At 50.1% G+C, this 18,716-nt stretch overlaps 1 protein-coding gene across 2 annotated transcripts in view; it reads right to left on the bottom strand.

Annotated features, from left to right (window-relative positions):
* zfpm2a (zinc finger protein, FOG family member 2a) overlaps nucleotides 1-18,716 on the bottom strand; it is a 108,974-nt gene that overhangs the window by 72,725 nt on the left and 17,533 nt on the right. Inside the window, exon 2 of one of the 2 annotated variants that reach the window (XM_027009469.3) lies at nucleotides 7,188-7,343. The exons of the other annotated variant lie outside the window; for it this stretch is intronic. Within the exon in view, the coding sequence (XP_026865270.3) occupies nucleotides 7,188-7,343 (156 nt within the window). The remainder of the gene's footprint in view (nucleotides 1-7,187; nucleotides 7,344-18,716) is intronic. 2 annotated transcript variants of the gene reach the window in all.

Here is an 18,716-nt window from a genome sequence, read left to right as displayed (position 1 = left end):
TGCAAGTCTCCAGCTCCTGTGTCCGGACCCTGGGGTGGAACGGCGCCCACACGCCCATGCTGGTCACATGTCGGGGACCAACAGGCATTCTGCTTGACACTCTGACCTTCCCTATAGGGAATAAGAACAGCTCTAACAGTAATGAGGCAATTTTTGTGACGCTGGTTTATGACAACATGTGTCAAAAATGTAAAAAAAAAAGCTGAATTGTATTACAATGTCTTATACATGCAGCTTCTCCTTGAAGAAATGTAGCAGGGACTGCTTGCAACTTTCTCACCTAATGATATTAGTAACACAAATAAGAACGAAACGTTAAGAAAATTCACACCCATTTTGAGCGGAGGATTAAGACATTGCAGCTCTGATCCAAGTGATTTCACTGTGAAAAAGGGGGTCGAGTTGGTATTCGGCTTCTTACAGCTGTTCTGCTCCCACAGAACTGGGCACTTACGTAAGCGTCTCTGAACCGCAGCTGTAATGGAAGCAGAAGCGGACGTTTGCTATGCTGCGGCGGCCGATAAGATTTACTTCTGAAGGGGAGAAGATCGATGGGCTGGCATTGATAAGAAACCCCGCTCGCTTGCCCTGCCCGCGCAGTAACGAAGACGCGACCCGCGCGGAGGCCACCCGGCTAACGCACCGGAACGGCCGGCGGCGGGGGCCCGTCCAGGCGGGTTAATCTACAGATCGAGATGCCTCTCCATGGTAGGCTTAAGCCAGTTAGGACATGGCGCACTTCAAAGGCGGGCAGAAAGCAGAGCGGCTCCGGGCGCGCTGCGCGCCGCCCTACTTACCCATGTGAGGTCGCCGCGACCCAGATTCCCTTACGCAGGCTTCCAGCCTGGCTCGGCTCCTTTCCGTCTCTCTCTCTCTCTCTCTCTCTCTCTATGTGCCTATCCCCACCCCCCACCCCTTACAGTTATTAAACCCCCCGAATGCCTGTTTGCACTGTCAGGCCAGGGAAGCCTCCTTAAAAGAGCCTGCATGTGTAAGAATGAGGAGAACGATGCAGACTATCAACAGTTGCTGGGAGGTGTATAAGAAGCAAGGGGTGAAGCGAGAGAGATGGAGAAGAGAGAGGGAGGGAGTGAAAGACAGAGATGGGGGGAGAGAGAGCGAAAGCTGGGGAGATAACATTAAAAGCACTACCTTGATCTGAGGTGAACACGCTAAGCCCTGTAACGAAACACACTCGCGACTGTTTAATTACTGCTCAGGAAATGAAACTACAAGATGATTCCTTAATTAACCAGTGATTAAGGATTTTCTGCCTTCTATCTAACACAGTTTGCAATGCATTTTAAACACAATCGCCACGGCAACCTCTCCGGGAACAATGTCGACAGGCTTGATGAAGTTTTCTATATATTTTTTTAATTCCAAGAGAGCGGTGGGAATGGGAGGGGGGTGTGAGGGATCGTGCACACTGGCACATACTGTCCCGGGAGTTATGCTATTCATCAGAGACTAATCTGCACCCTGCCATATAGGTCGGTTCTACGACTGCTGAGGCAGAAATTTCAGCAGGGCCATCACTTGTTTAATAATATATGCCCTAGTATTTTGCCATATATTGAGAAATTAGCTGCTTTCCAGGTACAAATATTATAGTCAACGAATATAATATGGCAAAAGACCTTCTCATTAGTGAAAAATCGGTGCTTTGCATATTGCAGTATGAGACGATAGAGTGTGTGTGTACGTGTCTGTCTGTCTGTCTGTCTGTCTGTCTGTCGCCGGTGAGAGGGCTATCAGTGGCCTATCAGAGCGCAGCCCCTCTGTTAGGCCTAACGGTAACCAGGGACACGCAGGTCAATAAGCTTAAAGGCGATTTCCACAAATGCTTCCTCCAGCAAGGTAGAAACAAAGTCATATCGGCTCCCTCCCCCCTCTCAGACTGAATTCATCGGCCGAGCCCTTGAAAATGTCAATCTGACGCGGCCACGTTTAAGGAGATGCAGAGTTTCCTAATCCAAAACAAAGTGAGACTGAAAGAGAGAGAGGCTGAGGCACAAACAGAGAGAGAAAGAGCGAAAGCACGCACATGAGAGAGACACAGAATGCAAACAATTAGCTATTAAGGATAATTAAAATGTTCCCACTTTCTTCCCAGTGTTCAGTAATCACATGATTGAGTCCATTGTGTATTGTTTTTTGTTTTTTTTCAATGTTAACAAGCTAAGGAAAGCTCACCAGACATAAAGAATAAACAACCGAGTCTCGCAGCGCAAACTGACAGAGCACCAACACTCAAGAGTTCAAATGGGCATCGGCAGGACTAAACCGCCGATTCACAATCCGTCCTCAGCTCAATTTCGCCCAAATCTCTCCCCACAGTGACGCCCAACAAATATGAAATGTTGTCTGCTAGGAAAATGATGGGGAGCATGAGATTGGGGGGGGGGATGTGGAATAAACCCTGCAAAATCCCACCAAGCGCCCTGGTGGAGAGAGGTGATTAGTGAACGATCCCGCCACGGTCTCCTCCGAGGCCTGTAAATTCGCCGTCATTACGGCATCTGGCAGGTGGGCCAGCCTCTGCTCCCGGCCCGCCTCATCTCCTCCAGCTGCTGCCGGTGAGGAGGAGGAAGATCTGCCTCGTCCAGGTTGTCATACTTTCCGAACGTTAATGAATAGTTTCCCCCGGCCCAGCCGAGCGGAGGGTCGAAAGGGGACGGCTCCGCTCGTCACACCGCTCGGCAAATTAGCGCGTCCCCGCCACATCCCCAGACCCTGCCGCGGCGTTCCGGTCCCGACTCCGAGGCCGGCTCCTCGTCACTCTGCTGAGGGAGGCCTTTCTGCCAGTGGATCTCACAATTAGCTCTGAAATGGCGCAAAACAACAACAACAACCACAACAACCACCACCACCACAAAAAAGGAGCGTAATTAATACTGCCACTTAACTGCTGGGCGGGCACTCCGGACATTTCAGGAGTGGCGCGGGGAGCAGGTGGGCAGAGCCGCGGGGTAGAACGACTCCCCCGGCCACGCTCGAGGGCTATTATCTGAGACGGTGACGTGTTGTCATGGCAGCAGCCTTCCGTGGACGAGAAAGTGATGCGGCTGCCTCCAGTGCTGCTGGATACTGGTGTTAATTAGCCTGCAAGCCGTCTTGACTGGGACTAGTTCTAGTTTTTGAGTGGCACCGAGTCCTACAGGAAATGCGTGGCTAATGGACAGAATTTTCACAAGACATTTGTTATTGCAAATGTGTGTAATTGGTGGGCAGGAAGTGTATTACTGGATCTCCATAGGTTCAGTGCAGCCTATACGCATGATCTTATAACGTGCCTACACCCGGCCAACATTCCACTGTGTGTTAACAGTCTCAATTATTTTCATTATCTATTCATTCTATTGCAGATTAAGAATATCTGTAAAATTTTGACATGTCCTGGTATGTTGGCAAGGGCAACGTGCTCTGCGATGCCTCCCCTCGTACCACGCTACCGTGCACCAATCACAAAATCCATCCAATCACAAATTCGTCTGCGGGAGCAAGGTGAAATTTCATAATTTCTATAAAAACGTAAATAAATAAATAGAAAGCCCTGTAACAAAGCCCAGTTAACAAAAAAAAAAAAACCCCACATCGCTCTTACAATTACAGATGAGGGTGTGACAAAAGGGTGTAAATTCTGTGGGACTTGGCGTCCTGGAGCGCCCCCCACGGGAGGGGAGCTGTAAACGTGGCCTCGGCCTGTCCTGGGGTTTCAGAAGGGCTTCTCTATTCGTCAAGGAGAAGGCAGGGTCGCCTCTCCGGAGTATTTGGGTATCTTGCGTTCTCCATTTTTTTTTTTTTGTTTGCAGTGCGTGTGTGCGTGCGTGCGGGGGCGTCTGAACGGGGCTCCGTCATGTTTAGTCCCATCCTTCTCCTCAGTTTTCCCTATTCAGTGCCCAGAGTTCATTTCACACTGTGCTGTTTCAGCACCATTACGTGCGAAGCTGCTGACGGGGAGCCTCAGATCGTTCCACGGTACGTGACTGGGCGGGGCTCCGCTCAGGGTGGAAACGCTGTCCAGATGGTGGCCACCAGGGAGAACGCTTCTCCCCTCAGTCCGGGGCCCCTGCAAAAACGCTCGGGGGTTCCCTTTCCTCGAGATGTCGCAGTGGCCTTACCGCTGCGGTCGGGAGGGATCCGGCGTCGTCGCGCGTGACGTTTTTGACGGACGTGCCCGAGCCAAGGTCAAAGGGCACGGCTGAGGGCGAGCTGCGCTCACCAGAGCCTCCCCCCAAAACAACCGGCCAACGAAAACGATAGAGCTCCGTGTTTGCTTGCCACACCGTGGATTAAGGAAAAGGAGAAGGTTTTTTCGTAAGTCGCGACGAGGCCCTCAAGGTGCATCAGTTATCGGGGGGGGGGGGGTTTGGGGTGTCTCGCATCCCCCCGCATCAGGTAGACGGTCGCGGCCTCTGCCGCCCTTCCGTTTCCTGACCTTTGTGACTATAAGCGGCTTTGCGACTCTGCCGCGCTCCGATCGGAGTTAATAAGAGTGGCGCCGTGTTCATTAACACGCCGTCTCTGCTCTTTGTGTTCCGACAGCTTTCTAATACCTCTCACGGCCCCCAACTTTTAATGGAGGTTTTAGGCTCTGTTTGACAAAGCCCCGCATCGGGCCGGGAGGCTGGGCTGCTGTCGGGTCTGACGGGGACTTCGCACGGCACGGCGCTGGTTCTCCGCCCCCACCCCGACCGATAACGGCCCGACGAAGATCGGCTCCTCTTAAGAAGCCCTGCGTGAGATTCAGCACTAAGACTAATTTCACATGGGCATTGCACTGCGGAAGGTTTCCTTAAAGAGGAGGCCTTTGCTCATATGTTCTTCTAATGGGGCAAGAACACTCGTACGCCGTTTCAACGTCGCCAGGGCGGCATTTACGGTGGCCGGAGAGAGTGGGGCATGTTTGAGCCATTTTGATGCAGGGCTGAATGACTTTTAAATAAGTCTACCTGAATAGAGGATCATGGGGGAATACGGATACACCTACACTTGCTTGCCAAGTGGATGAACAATTACTGTGCTCTGGTGTGACAGGAACGTGGGAGACTTAGAAACAGAGCTGACTGGAGAACAAATTGACAAACAGCAGGTCTGTGACAAAGGAAAGCTTTCATAAGTGTCCGAAAAATTAAACAGCTGGACGTTTGGGCCACAGATGGTCTTAGTTTGGACCCGGACATCAAAAACATTAAAGGAGATTTAAAGGTTTACTGCTAAATCTCTTGGTGTCGTCAAAACAAAAGTTACTGAGTAAATAGTAACACACTCATTTTAATTCAGTGTAACAAACTGCTGTGGCGTTATTGCTTAAGGCAAAACTAATCTGGCGCCTATGCCCGACCAATCATCTTGTTCCATGCAGTTATCACAATCCATTTCTTTTGCAGTGGTAACATTCTCTATATACTACGTTTGTATGCCTAATTTCAAGATTTATTCAATATATAAAAAATTAATATTCAACATTGAATTTTAAATATAGTTGCTCTATAACTCTGGCTATAAAACTGTTTTTTTTTTTACTGAATAACCACTAATGCAAAAAAAACAAAAAAAAAAACCCCACACAACTTTTTTCCTAACCCAGCAAATATTACTCCATCTGCAATAATTCTTAACAAAAAGTTTTTTTTTAAAGTTGAAAAAACTTAACATGCGTGTCTTGTATGTACTTACTGCTGATATTGTACAAGTCTGTAAATGTCCCTTTGAGTCAGAATGTCAATTACAAAAGCATAAACCCTGTTTCACCTTGAAATGAGACACCGACACTGTCATCAATATTAATGCCCTCAGACTTACCTGCTGTTTTCTCTTCTTTTCAAACAACAGAAGGGAACCATCATTACGCTGCATAGCTAATGTGGAACATAAAAAAGATGTTTTTCAAAGAAGCTCGCCATGCAAAAGTCCCGGTAGGCACAATGGTGTTTAAATGGCGTGTGACAGAATCGTAATTCAAAAAAAAAACAAAACTTCCGTTTGAAGGAAAGGAAGATGTTCAGGGCAACAGCCGTTCATTAAAAAGTCAAATGTCTGGCGAAGGCAGGCGGAAGAAATGGGGCACTTCTGGGGTTGTGCGTCCTGGAGCTTGGAGGGGTGAATAGGGGTGTGTATGTAGTGTGTGTGTGTGTGTGTGTGTGTGTGTGTGTTTTGGGGGGGGGGGGGGCTTGATTGACAGCTCTGTCGTCTGTCCCCATAACCCGGAGCAGGCCGCAAATCAGCTTGTGATGGTGAGGTGAGACCAAACACACAATATATGTAACGCATCTGAACAGCTGCCTAATTGAAATTGGAGTTCAAAGAGGACCAGTACACTGAGCTGGCCTTGGCTTTGCTAGTTTGTGTGCGCTCGCACAGTAAGCCATACTACTTTTGCTGGTAATAAAGTGATGCTTACAAATGCCCAACCACACACACACACACACACACACACGCACGCACGCACGCACGCACGCACGCATGCGCACAGAGCCTGGCTGCAGTAAGACGGAGGCTAAGCCAGGTCCGTGGCCGTCTCCCAAATCAAACTGCCATCCTCAGGTACGCAGCAGACATCGTGCATCAAACAGCGCTTCTCCGGACCTGGGTGCAGAGGTCCTGGAGGCGTTCCCGCCTTTCCCCTGGCCAGGATCACGCTGGCCCAGCCGAACCAGACAGGAACCCCAGTTCTGGAGAGCCCGGCCCGCCAAGAGAGACCAGGCCTCTACTGGGAGCCAATTATCCCAACTGGGTACTTCTTTCGATGTTAAGTGCTTAAGATGTTCGGCCACGATTCATCTCGCTCACCGTGATGAGCGCCGCGTTGGAAGGATGCTTCGGTCCTATTGGCAGGAGGGAGGGATTTCGGGTAGGGAACGGGTGGAATTCCGAAAGCCCTTCGCCACGCACTGAGGTGCATCCTTAATGTGACGTGTAGACACATTTATACTGCGAGAACTTTTGCCTCTAACAAACCTAACTTTGTGCAATGATCTCTGATCAGTGCTGAGACTTCCCATCACATGAGACATGTGATGGGAAGTCTGCGTGTTAAACGAAGACTTTACCCAAAAGGGGTGAAGTTACAAATAATTAACCAAAAAAACAAACTCTCGACTTATGCTAGCTGCACTAACGTCCAAGTCCCTGTTAGCGAAATGTCCCCGTGAACGTGTTCTCCATCTCTCTGGGAGGCCGACCTTTATTGCAGAAGTACTCCACGTCCTCGCAGGTGAGGTTCTCTGCCTCGAAGTCCGCCGCAAAGTTCTCGTCCGCGGAGAATTCCTCCTTGGCCGCCAGCTCGTTCCCCTCCGATATGCACTCCTCCTCCTCCTCCAGACCATCGTCCAGGGGACCTACGCACACAAACATACGGTCGCGCACCCTCATCAAATGCCCCAGCGTCATCGTCTGCGTCACCAATCGGTCGCCCTCGTCGCAGGACGCCACGGCGTAACAGCTGCATATTCTTTAGTCAACGCCAGGGACACCACCTTCACTCCCAAATTAACTGTTTGGCTTCGATCTCAGAAATACTGTCAGAATTAGCAATCCCTGCGACATTACACCAGTCAGTCAATCGGATTCTGTAATTCCAGTTCTGATGGAACAAACAGGTTTCTCCCCAAAATGTATGCTGGGACTTCTGACAAAGAAGGGATGCAGAGAATGTAGCCAAAATCTAGATTGATGAAAAAGGTTTGAAAACGGTACAGAAAACTGACCGACTATCAGAACATACTCTGATACGATCACCGTGTCTGAGGGCCTTTCTTGGAAAGGTAAAAGAAAGTACTGTAACATTCTGCAGCATCTCAAATGGTTCTTCCTTTCCGGAAGCAAACAGTAATAGCTGGGGCCATCGGCTTTGTAGCAACCGCAGAAGAGCACCATCCCACACGGGTCACCCCACGGTGCCCGCACTCAGAGCTGATGACTCAGACGTGGTCTCTAAAAAAACCCCGCGCTGTCCAATACGGTGCGCACACTCGTTGGTGAACATCACTATTTCCAGGAGAGGTAGTGTGGCTGCGTATTCAAAACACACACACAGACACCCACACACAGCCTTACTATAGAGTCAAATGTACACGTCCAGAAGCAAAACCAATTGCTCATAACCAATCACAAAAATGCAATAAATCAGCTCATAAGCACATGCAGGAAGAGCAGGACTGGGAGCCACTGCGTGTAAACTCCACAAGCGTCAAACCGTCAGGACAGGAGAGGAAAGTTGCTCGATGCCTCTCCACTCCAGAATTAGCACGGGAGCGGCAAAGAAACTACTTTTATTAATTTGTTCGCCTTATCACGGGGTGCAATGTTGATTTTCCATTTGCGCTCCATGCCTTTGGCTACTACAGCACCGCAGTCTTAAAGGCGGTGCTTTTTCCGTATGATTAACAACCCCCCCCCCCCCCCCCCCATCCCCATCGCGCAAATATTATTTCTTTAAATCTAAATGCTTTCAGGACTTTTGGCTTGTAGCTGTACATCTCTCACACTCTGATAATTGCATGTTACAGTTTAGCAGCAATCAGAGGCAGTGACGGAATTACATCTACCTGTATTACCTACCACCGGGAAAAAATACCAATTTGAATAAACCACGCGGCTTTAATCCCAAAAAAGGGGGAAAAAACCCGCCTCACTATAAATTAGGTGCATAGGGGAAGGTGAGTGATTGCAGAGCATTGTCGTGAGAAATGTAGACATTCAACATCAGTAGTGAGGTACACCAGGTTTCCAGAGAAATAGGGTGTTTCCGACCGAAGTCCTTCATCAGCCGTTCGAGCATACGAACTACTGGGCGATTATTCCGGTACTTCTTTTATTCGGCGGTCCGCTTCGCCGGAGCCGTCGCTGCGTTCGTTGGACGTTCCCTCGCGCCAAAGTAGCGGGGTTCCCGCGTTCACAGCCATCCCGGGAGGAGAAGGCCCCGGCGCGCCCACACACCGCAGTCCGGCCTCGGCGGTTCAACCCCCCCCCCCCCCCCGAGCGGCTTTTCTTCCTGTGAAAGACCGCCCCTCCCTGCCCCCGCTTCCCGATCTGCGGCGGCTCCTTCCCGGCCGACCCCCCGCCCCCCGTCGCGGCTCTTTTCATTAGCGCTCATAAGCGCGTCCTTTGTAGCGCGGCGGCATCCGCGCTAACGTGAAGAGAATTAGCGCGCCGATCTCTAATGGAGCGCTGGAGTGCCGCACTTTAAATTAGCGGACGGCTGCGCGACGTTATCGCGGCACGGGTCCTTTTGCGCCGACGCACGGGAGCGGGGGTGAGCGAGGGAGGGAGAGAGAGAGAGAGAGAGAGAGGATGGGGGGGGGGGGCGTTCAGGCGCCCGCTCGATACGTCTCAATATGCTAAAGTGCTGCCGTGGCGATAAGCATCGGACGGCGTATCTAGGGGAGACCGCTGAAGCTCGACATGTTTGGCAGTGTGGAGGAGAATGGAGAGGAAATGTTTATAAACACATAGCACACGCAGAAAGCACACGCGCTTGCGCACTCACGCACGCACTTTTTGCATTACTCTCAATGGAAATATCCTACAAAGACTTGGACATGGATAGACAAATAGTGTTGTTCCTAAATCTAACCTGAAACTGCACATTGCTTTTAGTTTTTCAAGTTTTTATTGGATTTACCTATATGTTTATTTTTGTAGAAAAACATTTTTCCTTGTGGGTACCAACATGTCCACGATTTTATCATGATTTTCTATTTTCTTGGGGCCACAGGGGTCCCCACAAAGACCTAAATACATGCCCACCCACCCACATACCTACCCACACGCATACCCACACACCTTTCAAAGAAATAAATTCATGGCACCAAGAGAGGGGACCCCTGTGGTGTGGGAGAATGCTAAACAAATCTCCCTGGGCCCCGGTCAGCAGAGCAGAGCAGCTAACGCAGCCACTAAGCACTCCAGCTACGGACGCATGGCGTCTACGGGACGCCCTCGGTCGATCACGTTAGACAAATGTTCGACCCGTTCCGCCCACTCCGACAGGCTGCTTCGTACATCCAGCTGCCGCCCGGTTCCAGTAGAAGTTCTCAGGTCCTTGGTACACATCTGGTTTATTATACTGTACCGAGAGGCTTTGCGATAACTTCAGACAGCAAACGAGAAGGAGAATGGCTCTCTGAACAACGGGCGCCTCTCCTCGGTTCCTGACAGGGCTGTCCATTGCTCTGCTGCTGAGAACCTCGCCATGCTGCGGTCACAGGCCTGTAGAGATGAGACTCACTGGATGCTGGCAGGAAGAATTCGGTATCGCACCCCTTTCAGCCAGCAACGGACCTCGGGAGGCCATGGCTCTGTTTTGTCAGTGTTTGGGGAACACAGAGAGCAGTAGATAGAATGGCCGTCCGCAGACAAGAACTTTATAAAACGCATCTTAGAAAGCGCCATGGTCTGTCATGTACACTGACTGTCTGTCTGCATATTACTTATGACGAGTCATGTATGTCCTGAAACTATTTTAGAAGATGTTTAAAGTCTAAACCAAACAACACTTAAACTAACTGCTGCTGCTGTAACTTGTAATTAGCTGTAATTAGCGTTATAATCTGGAGATATAACTGGTCTTCTGAGCTCTTTGGGGACTTACTGAGTATTACGAAATTGCAGCAAACTCGTATTACCAAACTTGCTGGAGTGAGGGGAAAGGAAGTGTATCATGACACACCAGAGAGCACCCCAAAATGGCACGGAGCACTCCAACATGGTAGAGAGCACACCAAGACACACTTGTCCAGATTAAACAGTGGAGTCCTGCAGCGTACAGTCACGCACCAGGTCCCGTGGGAACACCACCAATGGAATGAGGACTGTATACTCACTGACAGAACCTTGTCCTGTCCAGCACACACACTCCCTCACTCTCTCAAATAAAAAATCCCACCGTGGATCGAGCTAATGTGTCCAGGCGTGTCCAAGAGCTGTCCGGACCACACCTGCCTCTCGTCCCTGCGGCCTCTGTCAGACAGGTGTGAGGGAGTCCAATCCGGAGATACCCTGCACGGCCGCCTGGAAACACCCGAGCGTGAAAGCGAGAACCTCAGCCGACGCGGCTTCGGGAACATCGGACCCCGGGCCGTTCACGGGGCATGCTGCCTCAGAGAAGCGCTAGCTAAACAGGATCAAACTGAGGAGGGGTCTGGTGCATGGCAGGCCGGCGCCGCTCGGTGGCCCCTCTGATGACAAGGCTGCTTGATCAGCGCCAGACCCGGCAGGTCACCACCTCCCCTCCTCCGCACCGCCTAATTAGGGTGGAGGTAATTGAATCAGGACAGAACAAAGCATCAGATATCAACAAGCATGCAAATCACTTCACTCCCACCTCCATCATGTGGCTTTTTAACATTCCCCTTAAATCTCACCATGCCCGTTAAAAGCGGGGCTAAACGCGGGGGTGGGGGACAGAGCGCGGCGCTGTGACATCACAGCGACACACGCGCGGCTGGTCGATGTTCACGTCGCCGCTTCCACGGGTTTTGCCCATCATCCCCACAGGAGAGAGCAAATCTCCTTCAGCTAAGGACGCTCGACAGGAACTGATCGAACATAACGGTAGCGGAAGGGGACGAGAACTGGCGCTTTCCAGTGTGGAAGTGCGGGGGTATGCTGGAACATCCGTCCGCCCACGTTGCTTCCCAAGACGGACAGGAGGGAGGCCAAGATCTCCCCCGATCGCCTCTAGGAGCCCAGGAGACACTATTAGGGACATGCATCTGCACCTCCAAGGCCCACGCGGTACAATCTCGGCACATTGCCAACGATGCTATACGTTACACATACGAAGCGGGTACTAATGCGATACAATACGATTCACCCCATTGCAATGCTGTGTGAACTGATACGATCTGATTCAACACAGTGCGATTACAAATGATACGATAAGGTGCAGAAGTTCACCACGCCGTGCTGTTCAATATGAATATGATGGTTCGACTTTAGATCTTGGTTCTTCTTCTAGCTTTAATTATTAATTCGCCTCTCTGTGCATCTTTGGCTCTCTCTGTATGTCATGTAAGTGGCAAGGTCAAAGTAACTTAAGGTGCTGAGACCTATTCATTAATAGGAGTACAAACACAAACCACACATTTATGTTTATGGGAATTAACGCTAGTTGACGTCTGAGTTCATAACATTTGCCAGCTGGTCTGAGGTCAGTGGAGAACCAATCATGCCATTGCTGAGTGAATAAAACTTGCAATGCAACTTTAATGCAACGTACGCTGCGCGCTGCCATAACATGACCTCACTGTTTCCACATTCAATTTAACATTTAAAGATATGAGAGTGGGGGAAAAAAGCTTCTAAGTTGTTGGTGTCCTCACGGGTAGTTACTGCCCTGGCTGTGTGTGTGTGTGTGGGGGGGGTGGGGGGCGTGATAAAGTAAGAGTCGACCGGCCATGCCTCCGGCTCACGCGAGACTTGGCAATGAGACTTGGCAAGAACTGGCCACTGACAGCAGTGTTTAGAGAGGAGGGCTCAAATGAAATATAAAATTGCTGGTCACGTTTCCAAAAAATAAAGACACAGGGCCTCCACTAGTGATTCTATTCAGATATATTTAAATCAGATTTTACTGATACAAAGACGTTAGAAACAAGGCATTTATCCTCATTTTTACCCAGTGCACACCTTTTTAACAGGCGTAGTCCCATCTTGAACTGTAATGCCAGTAGGTACCTTTAACTCTAGAGTCTATACGTTACAATAGGTTCCTGCACTAAGAGGCCAAAAACTAATACAGCGCTAAGAGTTCTGCGTTTACTCTGATGTATCGCTGCTGCTCTAAGAGGGGACACTGGCCCTTTTATTTCTGTGGCTTGTGTGAAAAATGAAACCAGTTTATCCAAGTCTGTGCAGTGATCAGAGGAATGGGGGCTAATATTCTGATCGCAGGCCAAAGCTAGCGGCCATCTGCGAAGCCGAGGTTTAGTGGAGGGTGGGTGTGCAGGCGTGTGTGTGTGTGTCTCTCTCTCTCCGTGCATGCGCGCGGGATCAGTTCAGACCGGTGTTCTCCCGTAGCTGCAGTCTGTGACCGAGAATGAACGGTGGCATTGTTTAACTTGATTTTCCAGTTGCTAAGCAATGTTATTCCCGGCGATTAGAAATGGCCATGCTCCTGAATTCGTTCAGCTCGCAGTCAACAGTCAACAAACCGTTTCCGAAGCCTGAGCAACAGGACCGGAGAGTGAATGTCTCGGAGAGGAGAACGGTAATCGGGGCAGCAGGCACACATGCTAACGGCGCTGCGCGAGTGGCAGCGGGAATGCCCCGTCAGCACCACGGTTGACATTTCACAGTGCCACAAGAACAAAGAAAAGCTGCCGTTACTAGAGGAAGACGCTAGTGTAAATGCGTTTGTTGGAGTTCTGTGCGAACACTTTTAAAATGCCAGATGTTCACTTAGAGAGGGATCTCTGTGCTAAATTACCCCAGTCCCTGACCAAATACGCTGCGCTTCTAGTATTACTCTTAAGAGTTAATGAACGCAACAATTTGGAAGTTCAGTTTCAAATAGATGTTTGTTAGTTATATCCATTAAAGGCAAAGAGTCCTAATTATAAGATTCGACGTTTATCACAGGTCATCAGCACAAATAGCATTTCATTATAATCACTGTGGGAAATAAACACGCACGCACACACACACACACACACACACGCATAAAACAGAAACACAAAACCAAAGTCAGCATATCCGAGTATGTGTGTGTGTGTGTGTGTGTATCCTGCTGATTTCCGTGTCCAGCTCCACCAAGCAGGAGAGGCATTAAATCCTGGCTGCCATTTGTCTGGCCTATTAAAAGTCTGGAAATGCCAGCCTCTCCCAGCTCCTGAGATCTGGCCATGACCTTCCCCCACCCCCCACCCCACACACACACACACACACACACAGACAGACACGCGCGTGTGCAGTCTCACCCAAATTGGCAGCTGCACCAATCACAGAGTGGCGTGCTCCGTGAAGCTCAGGTGTGAGCTCTTATTAGCTCCTGCTCTCGTCTGAGCGTGAGCCCAGTGTGGAGCGTGGAGTCTTCCGCACGCCCACGCACGCTCACACGCCCACGCATGCCCACTGACAGCTCTGCACCAGTCCACACGACCCACCAAAGAGGAACAGGCAGGCGAGTGCAACTCCGGCTTTGTTTGTCTGTTTGTTTCATACACTACTCCTTTCACAACTTCGTTGTTCAAAGGGTGAAGTTCTGAGCTGGTAAACCCAGGCTGTGTTGATGCAGAATGGTTTAGGCAGGAATGATGTTCCAAAACCCAAGTGGGGGATTATTCCAGAATGGTTTCCAAGATATGTAATTTACGTTAACTGTCTGGTTGGCGTCTGTGATGGGGATCAGCTGGCCGAGCTCTCCGAGGGCAGCGTGGCCGCCAGCGTCAAACTGTCGCTGCGCCCGTCGCTGTACTTTAAATCAGTCAAATTCCACATTAATGAACCAAATGGGAAGCCTTGGAATTAAGCGTGTCAAATACTCCAGATAAGGGATACACATACACTTTTCTTCCATCAAGGAGCAGTTTCCGAGATGGGTATATCTGACACGGCAATTTCATTCCGACAGTAAAAGACAGTTTCTTTTGCAATAAATTCCTCATTAATTCTAATTTGCTTCTGGTTCTCATTTCTGCTATTGATAGTGCCGCTTCTTAACATCCCGGCCAAAAAATAAAATAAAATAAAAAACACACAGTGTAGTAAGTGTGTGGAACCAGAGTAAAGGATAAGATCTAAATATTAGCCATGCCAAAGAGAAGTGCGATGAACATTTCAAAAGAACAATTCTTTATGGATCAGCTAAATCTTTTCCACTTTTTAATTAAAAGTAAAGAAAATAGAAGTTAATTATCCTGTAAAGATTAGCTGGTGGGCATCTTTCTGTAAATTAGTTCTAATTAAAAGGAAATTGTCAAATGACATTCAAAGTGCTGTCCTTTAAAAGTGAGACAGAAACAAGCCCCCCACACCCCCTCCCACACACCCCGCCCCTCTCTGGTTCCTAATTCTAGCCTCTTGAAGCTTATAGTTGGAGATTAGAATTCTGTCTGCGGCAGCAGGGCAGTATAAGGAGGAAGGGGACATGGTAGAAACACGTAGCCCCTCCACGAAGACTCCTCGCTGGGGAGCACCTCCTCCGCTCGGGGTGCTCACGGCTGCTAGGGGAATTGTTTGATAGTGCTGATTGTTGAGTGCTGTTTTAGGGTCAGGGTCAAAAAGACAAAGGGTGGTTCAGGTCCGCAGAATGTGCGCATGACGGGACGACACGGCTCTTCGGGGGGCGGGGGGTTGCCTGGACGAGGGACAATGCCCAGTGACCACTCCGACGACGCCTGCCGTGATGGAGCTGAACACCACCCTGCACGGCTGACGGTCGGCGATATACACACCGCCCTCTTTACCTCCTCACTTCATTTAGCCAGAACAGACTAACGCAAAAGCTACAAAGCCAACATGGGGAGGGAGAGAAGGACCAACTGCAGGCCTTGCAGGTTCCCAAACGCACGGCAAGCGTCGTCGTCTTAGTCACACGTCATTACGTGACATCAGTGACGACTGAGAGTGACGTAGCAGAACAGCAGGGCCTGGAAGAAACTAAAAAACCCTTTTATCTTAAGCTTCATTCACTGCACGCTGACTGGTGATTAGACTTCATAAAGGAGACATAAGGAGCACTCAAACACTGCTTATTACGTGAGAAAATTTAAGCTCAGGCTATAGATTTGAAGACCATAAATGGCAGCAGTGTAGTTTGGCAAAAGGTGTCGACGGTCCGTTAATTAGGACAAATATTTTCTTGAAGACGGCGGAAGAGGAATCAAACGTGTCCACGCGTTTTATTTATTTTTAACCTTTTCTTAAAGGTCTTTATTCAGCAGAGTTGCCTAGGGTTGCCTGTAGAACCAGAGATCCAGCTCTCCCTCAGAGGAGTGTGTGGTGTGTGTGTGGTGTGTGTGAGAGAGAAGGGGAAAGCCTCCTCCATAGGGAGGAAGAGCTCTGGCAGAAACATAGAAGACTCCACAGTGACCTTTCAACAGAGCAGAGGAGAGAGAGGGCCTCTGTCAAAAGACTCCTCCAGAGATGACAATCCACCCTGCATTCCACCTCACACACACACACACACACACACACACACACACACCACTATACTGCGACCTACTCTACACCTAGACAACCTTGTGTATTGCAGCTCTTCAGTCAGTAGAAGATTATGGTCTGATGTACTTCACCACTGCCCTAGAGCAGGACCTAAACACCAATCATTTTAAAGAATCCCATCCATTTTCCATCAAAACCAAAACATTTCAAAAGGACAACAAAACTATAATTGCTCGCACCGCCAACGCCATCCTCATCGTCATCTCCGTTACCGGTGTTACCGTTCTAAACGCCACTGTGGAGCTAGCAGCCCTGATGATAAGAAGTAGTATATTTGTTACAGCACAGAGCCGCGGGACAAAGGAGGGGTCCATTACAATCGTATCGCCCAGGCCCTGGGAGAATACTCCATCCCAAATATCCCAGGCTCCCTTTTACAGAACGCCACCACATTACAAGCAAATTACTAGTGCAGCACGATCGCGGCAGGCTGGAACAAAGGCAGGCCGCCGTAATTATGCCCGGCCGTGTGTGGCATGCGAATGGGCGCCTTCCTCCAGCGGGGCGCTCCCTCGAGGACCCCGGGCATCAGGACGCCGGCCGAATCATTTTGCGCTCGGGCCCCTGCCCCGTTATCGTGTTTGCCGCGGGTGCCCGGTGTTTACACCTGACTCGGCCAGAGAGGGTGACGCTCGCTCTAATTGCACTCTAATGTAGGAGCTCGGCGGTGGGGATTTAAACAGCGGTCTGCGGCCCGCTTCCACCCCCGGGCGAACCTGTACAGTCCCCCCACCCACACCGCCCCCGTCCCGGAACCCGTCGTTTCTCCGTGTGCTCCTCTTCGACTTTGCTCAGAAACCCACGCGACAACGGAAGCCTTGGCCACTGCAGGAGTGTGATATGTGCAAATCACATTTTGCAGATGAGCTCGAGACTCCTTAATATTCAGATATCTGACGCGCCGCTCTGCACACCCCCACTAAGATCTGGGGGGGGGTGGGATGGCTGGCGAGAGAAGAGAGAGAGAGAGAGAGAGAGAGAGAGAAGAGAGAGAGAGATCTGCTCATCATTACAGCGTGCATTTGCCAGGTTTACACTATTAGATGTTTCTCCCCGCAAATTTGCAGCCGGATGCATACATCGTACTTATCAACGGCAACAATGCAGGGAGTCAAAACCCTCCGGAAGATTCGGGGCGAAAATCCAAAGTCGTTTTTACCAAGCCTTCCCCTCGTCTGCGGATTACGGGTGCCCCCCCCCCCTTGCAGAGGAAGTTACATGCCGTAAGCTCACTTGGCAAAACGTACTGTTGCCGCGAGAAACGCAGAACGCGTGCGCCTCCCCACCGCTGGCAGCGGAGCGAGCCCAGTTCGGGACGGCGCCATCCAAATGCGCCCGGGCCATTTTTAGTCCATTAGCTGCCCGGAACTGCGACGGGGCCGAGCCACTCCCGCTCAGCGCTCGGCTTCAGAAAGAACCGACCCCGACGTTCACTCGGCGAGTAAAAAGCTTTCGGTCATTCCAAAGAGCTTGAGCCAATCAAGCGGCTAGTTTGTTAGCATTAGAGAGTGGTGACCGGTGCGGGTGTGCCCCAGGGGTGTCTGCTCGGCCCCTTGGGTTCCATTACTTGCTGACATCTGCCCCCTTATCTCCCTTAAAATTTCATTCCTCACTAATTGGTTGACAGCAGCGCTGCAATTTCGATAAAGCAACCTCCCCTCCCTCCCCTATCCACATCGTATTTGTCTCCGGCTTGTTACACCCTATGTCAAATTTGTCTCCGTGCCATTTTAATTACAGCCTCAGCAATCTCTCCCGTGGCATTCTGGGACAACACTGATCTGCAAAAAAGGTGATAAGTGGCAGACGCCACCCAGCTTTGGTATCAGTCATAAACAGACACTTAATTGAATCATTTGACCTCAGAGGCTGATCCGCATGCGGTAGTGCACGGCAAAGAGAGGAGAACGATTTTGGGAATATCGAAGGTGGTTTGGTCTGCAGCCCGACGCCCGCAGTAGGTAAAACGCAGCGGTTTTGGCCGCACGCCCACACTTCGCCAATGTGGGCCACCCTATAGGACTGATAAATGTGTCTGGTTGGCGCACGCGCATGTACGTATGCGCGTGCGAGCGCGTGTGTGTGTGTGGAGGTCCCATGTTCCCTGTATTTACTACAGCAGTCTGCTCTTTAGGGATAGCTGTCAGGAGATGATGGCATGGGTTCAACACTGCAGCAGGTACACACACACACACATATACACACACCCAGAGTTCAGCGCCGATTTGACTGCTAGCATTCTTTTCTGCCCCCCACCCCCAACAGGCGGGCCTCTTCCAGATGCAGCCCAGTTATCAATCCGAACAGACACGCAATCCGGGTCCAATGTCACTTCTCCTCATTATGTTAATGGTTAATACATGCAAATGAAAACATTCCGGCAATTTGATTTCTTTGAAGATAGTTTGCATATTGTCTTAGCCATAATGACTGCACACTTTGCGCCCTGACTTTCGATTTATGCAAGGCTAGTTAGTTCATTTTTATCAGCACCAAGTTCATTTCTAGGGCTACTGGAATGTGGTGCCCCCCCCCCCCCACACCCC

This window comes from Electrophorus electricus, chromosome 1 (assembly GCF_041902795.1).
Source record: "Electrophorus electricus isolate QZ-2024a chromosome 1, ASM4190279v1, whole genome shotgun sequence".
NCBI lineage: Eukaryota > Metazoa > Chordata > Actinopteri > Gymnotiformes > Gymnotidae > Electrophorus > Electrophorus electricus.
The sequence above is the reverse complement of the archived record's forward strand: the minus strand, read 5'-3'. Positions and strand labels throughout refer to the sequence as shown.